General features: G+C 34.5%; 1 protein-coding gene across 1 annotated transcript in view; it reads right to left on the bottom strand.

Annotated features, from left to right (window-relative positions):
• Positions 1–941: 941 nt before the first annotated feature.
• LOC111055444 (xylosyltransferase oxt) overlaps positions 942–10,873 on the bottom strand; it is a 41,205-nt gene continuing 31,273 nt past the window's right edge. Inside the window, exons 12-15 of the mRNA XM_039428953.1 lie at positions 9,681–9,883; positions 5,696–5,851; positions 4,367–4,570; positions 942–1,115 (exon numbers count right to left, since the gene is read on the bottom strand). Coding sequence (XP_039284887.1) covers positions 957–1,115; positions 4,367–4,570; positions 5,696–5,851; positions 9,681–9,883 — 722 coding nt within the window. The 3' untranslated portion in view covers positions 942–956. The remainder of the gene's footprint in view (positions 1,116–4,366; positions 4,571–5,695; positions 5,852–9,680; positions 9,884–10,873) is intronic.

The raw sequence follows: 10,873 nt of genomic DNA, 5'->3' as shown, positions 1-10,873 counted from the left end.
TTCTCTTCAAAATTTGAAGGGGGTGTCTGTGACACAATTATTGACTTTCCTGTTCAATCTGAACTAGTTAGTAGGTCAGTATAGCAGAAGTGCGCATCTTTATCCCCTCTGTTGAAGGTGTGGAACAGCTAAGTTGACACTTGTTGCAGCATTGCAAATTTCACCCCTACATTTAAGCTGCTATAACAATGAAACGAAAACTTGGAATAGTGAAATAATACATCATTTCAAAGAGAATTTAATGTTCTACAAACCTACAATAGACATTCATTTTTACGATGCATTGTTGGAGAGTTATAAGCCCTGAAAGAGCAAAAAGTTGGGTAAAAACCTGTTATTTTAACAATTACACACCTTCAAGAGCGAATATTTCGGGAAATGTTGTGAATATGACAAAATTCCATTGAACAAAAAGTGTAGATAATTTATCAAGCTTCATTTTTGAATAGTTAGTTATGTCGGTTGATCGTATTGTTATCAAGATATGAGCGTGGAAACAAAAAGCTCAAAAAATAAACTTTTAAACCACCCTCATCTTCTTAGCACTCGAGTGAGGGAGTACTGTTGATATGTTCTCCTCCTAACTAGTCACAACAATGCTGCAAAGACAAAAATTGTATTCCAAAAATTCCCTACAAATTCCTTTGTCAATTGGTCTATTGTTGAAAAACTGGAGATTTCACACTCAACACTAAAGCTGATGCAACAGTTGTAGGGAAATGCGTAAAAGTGTGAAATTATACATCAAATTGAAGAGAATTTTATGCTCTATAAGCTTATAATCAGCATTGATTTTTCCAATCGATTTTTATAAAGTTATAAGAGCAAAAATAGAAAACATTTGGAGGCAAACGTGGTTTTTCCAAGAATGTCACACCTTCAAGAGCGGATATCTCGAAAACTAGAGAAGATAAAGAAAAATATGTGAGATGCTGCAGCTGTAATACACCAAATACTCACGATGTCTGATGCTGTGTGAGGGGTGCTGCGTTTGAGAACTGGAGCGGAGTTATGAGGAAGTCGGTGTGGGCGATGAGTGTGGCATTCCACACCAGGCGTACCACCCACACGCCAGGCAATAACGGCAGCTTCAGTACCGGCTTCACAAATTGCAACTGCAGGCAGCAACATGTGTTTCGATTAGTTAATCACAATAACAAAACTTCATTTTGAATTATTTTTTTCCAATTTTTATGGACGATTAATAATTTTCCCGAATTAAAAATATAATAATTCGGAGATATTCTTTTATTTTATTCTTTATTTATTTATTCGTTTTTACAATGAAGCCACAGATCGGGAGAGAAAAACTAAGAATAGCTTGTACTATTTCTCTCCCAAATTTAGTTAACATTAAAAGTCCAAATGAGGCTATGTCTTCTAGATTTCCACAACATTTTCTGTCCAAAACTATTTATACAAACCATTCGTTTGAATTTGGATGTTTCAAATACTAAAATAATAATAATTTATAACACTAAGTTATTTTTGAAAAAGAGAATATTCATTTATTAGAGAAATTTTCAAATAAGAACCGAAAAAACAAGCTTACTCCTAAAAGTACAGCAATATCAATATCATCGCAATGCTTGCGATTAGAATAAAGAGTATTACATTATTTTCAACCAAGAGACAATAATGTCTCTTATTTTCATCCCATATAATAATTATATGAATAAAGTGATTTTTTAATCTTAATTCGGACCATTCGTAAATTTCTAATCTCAATTCGGACCATTCTTAAACCATATAATCATAATTCTAATCATTCTTTGGAAAGTTGGGACTCCAAATTACTATTTAAACTTGCACTTGGAAAATTGAAAAAAATGTATGTGTTCAAACGGCGAGACACTAGCTCCTCATATCTTGAACGGCCGAAAATACATGGACGACTGGTTTTTTTCTAAGGAAATGCTCACATGAGCTCAAGGCTTGTGCGTGAGTAATGAGACGGATGATGATGAGAGATGAGTGGACCAACAGCTTTAGGTGGGTGCTGAACCATCGTAAAGCAATTTTTAAACCCATAAATGCATTTTCCTCCACCTACAGTCTAAAGTACTTACTTTACTCCCTGGAACATAATACTAAATTGTCACTTTTACGCTCTCGGTACTAAAAAAAAGAAAAACTCCCTAGGGGGGAAAAGTAACTCCATTTAAATAGCATGGGAAGCATCTCTATTTTGAAAACTGAGGCCCGGTTGCACAACAGCCGGTTAGATTTTAATCGTGATTAATTTCACGAGAACCAATCAGAGAAGGCATTTTTGAAAAGACGGCTTCTCTGATTGGTTCTCGTGGAATTGATCACGGTTAAAATTTAACTGGCTGTTGTGCAACCGCCACTTACATTGGAAATAGGTTAGAAGATCTAAGCTCAGATGACGAAGCATAATAGAGTAGTCAATGAGCCAACTAAATTAAATACCAACCTCAATTGGTCAGCACATATTGCATACATCAGAAACAGAGTTCGTAAGGCTATATTCTTGTTCTACAAGCTCAATAACATATTAAATCAGAAGGAACTCAGGAACATATATTTTGCATACGTTCAGTCACTAATACAGGGTGGTATAATCTCATGGGGTGGATGCTATAAAACTAATTTGGAACCTTTAAAAGTAGCACAGAAAGCTGTTTTGAGAGTAGCATTGAAGAGAGACAGTAGATCCAACTCACATGACCTGTATATGGACTTCAATGTTTTGGATATCAGGCAATTATTTGTGAAAAATGCACTAATTTATATGTATAAGCACCATACTGATATTTTCATTAGAAATACCCACACATATCCCACCCGAACAGCTACAATTTCAGGAATAATAACACCTAGAATTAACAAAACATATTCATCCACAAACATTCATTACATAGTTCATATGCTTTTCAGGAATATTCCCAACAAACTCAGAGAATTTGATGCAGTATCTTTGGTAGTGTACAAAAAAATTGTGAATCTTTGGCTAAACGAAATAGGTAGGGATGGAACCGAAAATATCATTAGCTCAGTTTATAGGTTATAGAGTTTTATACCCAACTTATTCTAGATGAAGCAAGTAGGCTACTAACTAGTGGACGTTCTCAACCTCCGGTAAATTCTATTTTTTCAATAAGATAAACTAAATTTCAAATCTCTTTATTCATCTTAATCATTTAATCCAGATTCACCCTTACTCACAGGCAATAGCCTATGTAAGGGTATTTCTCATTGCTGTCATATTCTGTATTTTGTACAATACAACAAATTGTTACTATTTTTACTATAGTCTTTATTATGCTATGCTTATGAATTTTATGTTATGTTGTAGTAGTACTGTATTTAATGTTGTGCTGTGCAATATACATAAATTTTTGTAAAGTGTTGAAGAGAATAAATTTGATTTGATTTGATTTGACCTCAACCAGAAATTTGATTAACATATGAAATATATGTTTATATGCTAAAATTACCTATTACATACTTCATATTAGTATACTATAAAAATTTAGTAATATTTTTTAATATTCCATGTTATTCAAAATACCAGCCAACAAATATTTTCCATCAACTAATCAAATTTGGAATTGATGGAGAATTAAATAGAGAATGCATTTATTCAAATGCTAATTAATATATAATTATATTAAATATAATTATATGCTACTGCAGACAGCAGAAGTCTTCGGGGTGATTTACAGCATTTATTTAGGATTTTCGTTAAATAATAATTAAAATTTGGAATTCGAACATGTAGTTATGAGTCGGCCATTGTTGTTGCCGACAGATAGCATATAGCGCTGTTGGCGGTGAATTGTGATTACTTCTAGCTGTTTACTTTTTAGGTTATGTTGTAACACATTGTTACTGGTCACGTAAGTTTTTAAAATTATTTTATTTGCAGTTTTTATAAAAATGTAGGTGGAGGAAAAATGTTGTTTATTATATCACGAGTGAAAAAACTTTTTCTCCCTCAGAGAAATTGTTGCCTGAGGCGAAGCCTCAATCTTTCCCCTCGGGGAGAAAAAGTGGCATTTTTCATTCTAGATATACAAATAACTATTATATTACACTTTAAAACATTACAAGGACGACTACGAAACTACCTGAACGACTGGTTTGAAATGATAGTCTGAACTGCCATATCCCCAATCTTACAAAAAATCTAAGAAAGCTTACAATTTCTCTAAGCAAATTTCAAGTCATTGATGATTTTTAGTGCATAAACCGTTTTCGGCGTAAGCCTGTGGTATTTTTCTGTAAGTTATGTAATTCTGAATGATCAAATAAATAAATAAAATTAATAAAATAAATAATATAAATAAAATGAATTAAAAAAAAAAGATATATAATATAAAATAAATAATAACTGACTGACCGACGGCGCATCATCCTCGACATAGACAGTGGACTGGTCGGCGAGGACACCCGCGGGGTCCGTCCACTGCAGGGTGGCATTGAACGAGGATCCGCCCCCTCCCACATGCAGGGCCAGGCTTACCTCACTGAACACTGACAGCGCACGCAGCAGATTGCGGTGAGTCTGTTCCTTCTGGTCCAGATCACTGCTTACCAGCATCAACTGTAAAACAATACAATCGTAAATGAATTATTAGTGAATTAATTCATCAGTCTTCAAATTTTTTAATAGACTTACTTAATTTTCTCAACCCCTGATTAAGTACAAAATATCAGGGGGCTTTGATCGCAAATATCAAATATACTTTGATTATATAGTAATTAAACAATTCAAGTAGCTCTATTAAAATACTTCCCGACTGAAGTATGACAGTCGTAAGCCCATTGACGGCTTAAATGATATATCCAGGCGAGGTGGAACTTCCGTCAGGAACTCCCGACCAATAAATGCCAAAAGCATATTATTATTAACGATTTATTTGTTTCAAATGGCTGCCAGGAGTCATATCTTATTTATCTCTTTCCTGTATAGGGCTACTTTTATATAAATAGAAAGAGAAATAAAAATCTTAGTACCCTTTTTGAAATATTTAATCACGATTAATCACGATTAAATATTTCAAAAAGGGTACTAAGATTTTTATTTCTCTTTCTATGTCTTATCTTATATACGCCTCATGTTTCTCTCACTGTATGGAAGGTGGAACCATACAGTATTAAGGTTAATACGTATCTTAATTGTGGCAGAAGAAATATAACATATCTACCTATAACATATAGTAATGAGTAATGTGAAAGTACAGTATTATGAATTGGGAAGCAATTAATCCCACAGGTGAGACCCGGTTCAATTAGGAAGCAAGTTATCCCAGAGATGAGACACGGTTAAAATGAGCTTTTGTATCGCGTACCTACTCTGTTCCAAATTTCATAAAAATCGAGATCCGTCGGATATACTAACTTACAGAGATTGGTCGTTTGAGTTTTTGAGATCAGTTGGATACACCAACATACAGAAGAGATTGATCGTTTTGAGTTTTTGAGATCCGTTGAATATACTAAAGTTGGTCATTTGATAGAAATGGAAAGGTATCGTTAAAATAGGAATATTCATAGTTTGATAGAATAGGTTAAAGGTACAGATCATTAATGGTTCAGATAACTGAAGCTGGCCTTAATCCTGAAGGATAGAATAGGTTTGGATTGACAGAATAGGGTAAGGTATCGTTAGAATAGGAATATTGATCGGTTGATGGAATAGGGTAAAGTGACCTGAACTGAAGCTGACCTTAATCCTGAAGGCAGGGCCCACTTTGGAGAGTAGGGCAAAGTGCTCGTCAGGTCGCAACCAGGTCTCCAATTGCAGGGTCACATTGTCCCCTTTACCCCCCTTACTACCCCCCTTGCCGCCACCCCACTCAACCTCGTAGCGTATCAGAGAACCCTGAAACACAACATGCAACAACATTAGATACATGTTTCTGTAAGTGAGCAGTAAACAATAAATGATAAAACTTCAATGGACTTCTAGAACACTAGATAACACAGCAAAAAATGCATAAAACTTGTGTAATTGTGAATGGATAATTTTTTCAACACCAAGACCTCATGAATTTAATGGAAACGGAAAATTAATCTTGTTTGAAGCTGATTAAACAAAACAGTCACAAACATATAAAAAAAGATTATTCAAGCTGGAATATTAATTTTAGATAAAGTTATAATAAATTGAGCTATCATTAAAATTCAATGATAGAAACTCAAATTTGGATACTCATTAAAAATATTGGTTAGGGCCCCATTACACATTTAAACAATACTTGATAGCATATTTGGCAAAATCTTTGATAAACGATCTCTGTGTGATACACATCTTTCATCAAATCTTTGATAGTCTAGTTAAACATATCGAGTTTTGGACGTATTTTTGACCGTCCTTATAAATTCTATTAGATTAAACATAACTTGGAAAACATATGATGTGTTCATGTGTTTGCCAAGTTCTGTTTAATCTGGTAGGAAGGCAAATAATCGAGGAATAATAATAATGAGGAGAATAATAAGAAAGGCAGAAAATCGAACATTCAAAAATCGATGTTTGTGTAACTGGCTATAGAAGTTGGTGAAATATGCAGGACCATTACATGATCATATAAATGACTCTGTAGATCAAATAAATGACATAAATCTATTCAAATCTTCAATAAAGTTGATGAAATATCTGTGTAGATCATATACAGATGACTGTGTAATGGGGATCTCCCCAGATCAATCTGACTACCTGACCGAGTGTTATGCTCATTAATGCTTCCCCTCAAATTGAAAAGATTGTAGTTTTGCATTACAAATATTAAACAATCCATAATATAAATACATGGAAGTGGCAATATACCATTGTCAAAAATCTGGTGTGGTACACTCACACAACTTTCCTTGCTCATATTTGAAACTACGATCAGACTTCTGTATATGTGTATATATAATTGTTTTCAGAGTACTTTTTCCTTTGTGTAAATTGTGAAACTCGATGATTTTTTTAGTCCTCATTTTTTCAAAGTCGTCAAAACAGCTGTTCTACAGATGAAATATCTCGACTATGTATTCTTTTTATGAACTGCGCTACCTACCTCATGCACGAGAAGGAGGTTACTAAGTACATTTATCAAGGATTGGGTGGAACCCCCATTAGTTTCCCAGAAAGAAGACTCATGCCAGTTGATAGAGCTGATAAATAACTATACAGGGTATGAATTTGAAAAAAATCGGTCAAGTTATTTTTGAGAAAATCGTGAAAAACATGGTTTTAATTATCCGCCATTTTTTCTCAAGAATATTACGGAGCTCCTGGAATTTTCCCAGAAATGAGACTCATGTCAGTTGATAGGGCTTATAAATAGCTATCCATGGTATAAATTTGAAGAAAATCGTTAGAGCCGTTTTCGAGAAAACCGTGAAAACATGGTTTTTTAGTCATTATCCGCCATTTTTCTCAAGAATATTACGGAGCTCCTGGAATTTTCCCAGAAATGAGACTCATGTCAGTTGATAGGGCTTATAAATAGCTATCCATGGTATAAATTTGAAGAAAATCGTTAGAGCCGTTTTCGAGAAAAACGTGAAAACATGGTTTTTTAGTAATTATCCGCCATTTTTTCCGCCATCTTGAATTGAATTTCTTATTGTCGGATCCTTATGGTATAAGGAACTTAAGTTTAAAATTTCAAGTCAATCGGTTAATTAGGAATGGAGTTATCGTGTTCACAGACATACACACACACACACACACAAACACCCAAAAATCATGTTTTTGGACTCAGGGGACCTTGAAACGTATAGAAAACTTGAAATTAGGGTACCTCAATTTTTTTTGGAAAGCAATACTTTCCTTACCTATGGTAATAGGGCAAGGAAAGTAAAAAAGAGCTATGCGTGCTATATTCAATCTGGGCATGAGGGAGTCTTGTAAGCCTTTTTTCTTAGACAATGCTATATTGCCACTTCCATGTATTTACATTATGGATTGTTTAAAGCAAAATGCTAATCTTTTCAATTTGAGGGGAAGCATTAATGAGCATAACACTCGGTCAGGTAGTCAGATTGATCTGGGCCGTGCTAGGCTTGCCAAAACACAAAAAATGTACTGCTATATAGGAATGAAAATTTTCAACAGGTTATCACTGGAAGTACGGAATTATGATCTTGATAGTTTTAAGAGAGCAATAAAAGGATGGTTGAAGAATAAAGCATTTTATTCAATCGAGGAAATGCTGGTCTGAAACTGTTATCCATAGATAAAATATTTAAGTAGCCTATTTCTATTTTTATTTGTAATATTACAATATATAACGTGTACTTGTATACAAAGTATCAATGTTAAGCCGCGTCCACACTATGTCGATCGACTCTGTCGACCCGGTCGATCGATAAAGTCGCTCGACACCTTCGACTGTGTCAACTCGACAAAATTGCCTCAGTACATGTGGACGAGTCGACCGACAACCATCATAAATTTTCATACATAATCGAGTGTTTTATATTTAATCAAGTGTTTTATTTTAAATATAAATCGAGTTTTTATATAAAATGAGTGATGATGAAGATGATGAAGTCCCGGTCTTCCTCGACTCGCTCTCTTTCTTTTTCTCCCTTGCAAATTGACTTTGCAAATTTCTAATTTTCTTTTCCACCTCCACTTTTTCAATGCCAAATGACACCGCAATTTCCACCAAACCATCATGCCGTTTGTTTCTGTTTTTATAGTCAACATCACTTGAATCCCATAAGTAAGAACGATCACGGTACATTTCAATAAAATTCGACGTTTGGGTATCACTCCAATTCATTTTCAATAAAAATGTAAGCACTTGAACAACAGTATAGCACTATTCTATTATTTAAAACGGCAGTGACAAGATCGACACGTCCACACTGGTGACTTCGACTCGACTGTCTTTGATCCGGACCGACCTGATTCGGGTTGCGTTCGACTCGACTCGACAGCGCTCAACAATGTCTAGCGACACGTCCAGACTTGTTCGACATTGTCGATCGACTTTGTCGATCGGTGTCGATCGACATAGTGTGGACGCGGCTTTACTGTATCCTTATGAAGTGACTTTGGTCAATGAAATTATTTTGTTTGTGACAATAAAACATTCTTGATTCTTGATTCTCAGACCAGTTATAAACGATTTTCTATAAACGTTCTTGACCAAACGGAATCTTCGTTACTGGAGAAAAAATTTTCATTCTTCTTCTCCTTAACAGAAATCTACTTAGATTCAATAAATTAATTATTTACATAACTAATTTAGGATGCCTTACGTTACGCCATACTATAGAGAAAAAATAGCATACGAAGATGTTGTATGGTATAGGGCGTTTATGTTCCACATTTCACTGTTAACAGATAGTTCTGGTAGTTATTTTTGGTGAATCTATGAGATGCTGGTAATCTCTTATAACTGGCCGTTCTTACACTTACACTTACACCCGGCCAAAACAGTAATAATAGACACTTACACTTACACTTACACCCGGCCAAAACAGTAATAATAGACACAAGTCAACAGTAATCGGCTTGAAATTTGAAACATAGCCCGACCTATAATAATACTAATTTATCTAATTGCCAATGGATTGCAAACAGTGGATTTTATTTACAAAAAATATTCATAATTATTATAATATACATACAAAATAAGTTGCTAATAATAAACTGTAAACTCTACCATGGGATATCTTCTTACGCTATGTATTCTCTATGACCATACCTTGTAGTAGTCATTATCCATATAGTTGGTGACCTCTAGCAGCCGGGTGGGCGAATAGGCACATGTGCCATCCAACTGTGCCATGGTGCGAGTGGCCAGCCGGGCCAGGCTGTGTGCCAATGTGCCAACTGTGTCGTCGAACGGTGGACTGATGTCGGCGCTGTGCCACACACTCTGCCAGTAGCTGGCCACGTTTGACACATCTGAACAACAAATCACACACTAATAACAAGAAAAGATACAAAACAATAACAAGACAATACAACATACAAAATAAGTTGTTACATGAATTGGAAAAGGAACAGTTTAAGCCTACAGCCTGTTTTTTATTTCCGCAAATGTCATGCACTTCATGTAATAAATTAATGAATAGATTTTCAAAACTTAAAATTTATTTTATCAAATTCAAAACAATACAAGAGATGAATATAAAGTATGATTTACAAATAATATAAGTGATAAATACACACTAAGATTCCAATCAACATATAAACTCTTGAATTAAAAATAACACGTTTTCAATCTGACAAGGCCAGCAAAACCTAGGTTTGTGCGCTGTCATACGTAGTACCACACTGATAAAATTAATAAGGGAAAGGGGAAGGAATGTATGACTACAAAAAGGGAAAAAATGTATGTGAGAGAGAAGAAGAGAAAAATGGATCAAAGGAAATCGAGGAAGAAAAAATGAATGAAATTACAGTACAGATTACATTCAATCAAATGCTGATACTACTGAATCACTTACTTTGAAAAGTTTTAATAACTGAGGCTGGCCACTTACGGTAGGACATGATGTATGATAAACATGCATGATACCATTAGCGGCTCGTGATCTTTTAGCCTGGGGGTTCAACCTCATGATCTATTGAGAAAAAGGTCAAGAGGATATAGAGTATAGAGCATAATCAAGTGTAAAGGTAATCAATAATAATTTTAAGGAATCACCCCCGAAAGATCAAGCATAGATTTTTTTGTCCTGTTCATATTTTTCTTGTTTGATTTTTACTTCGGGAGTTGGTCTACCATCATGTTTTATTTCACACCTATCCTAAATATGAATAATGTTTGTCTTTAACAAATACTGAACCTTATTCATATTTCTTCATCAAAATGCTGTTACGGCAACACAATAAATTATATTCACACTCTCATAAAAGAAAATGGACATACTAAAAATACTCACGAATACA

This window comes from Nilaparvata lugens, chromosome 5 (assembly GCF_014356525.2).
Source record: "Nilaparvata lugens isolate BPH chromosome 5, ASM1435652v1, whole genome shotgun sequence".
NCBI classification, from domain to species: Eukaryota; Metazoa; Arthropoda; class Insecta; order Hemiptera; family Delphacidae; genus Nilaparvata; species Nilaparvata lugens.
The sequence above is the reverse complement of the archived record's forward strand: the minus strand, read 5'-3'. Positions and strand labels throughout refer to the sequence as shown.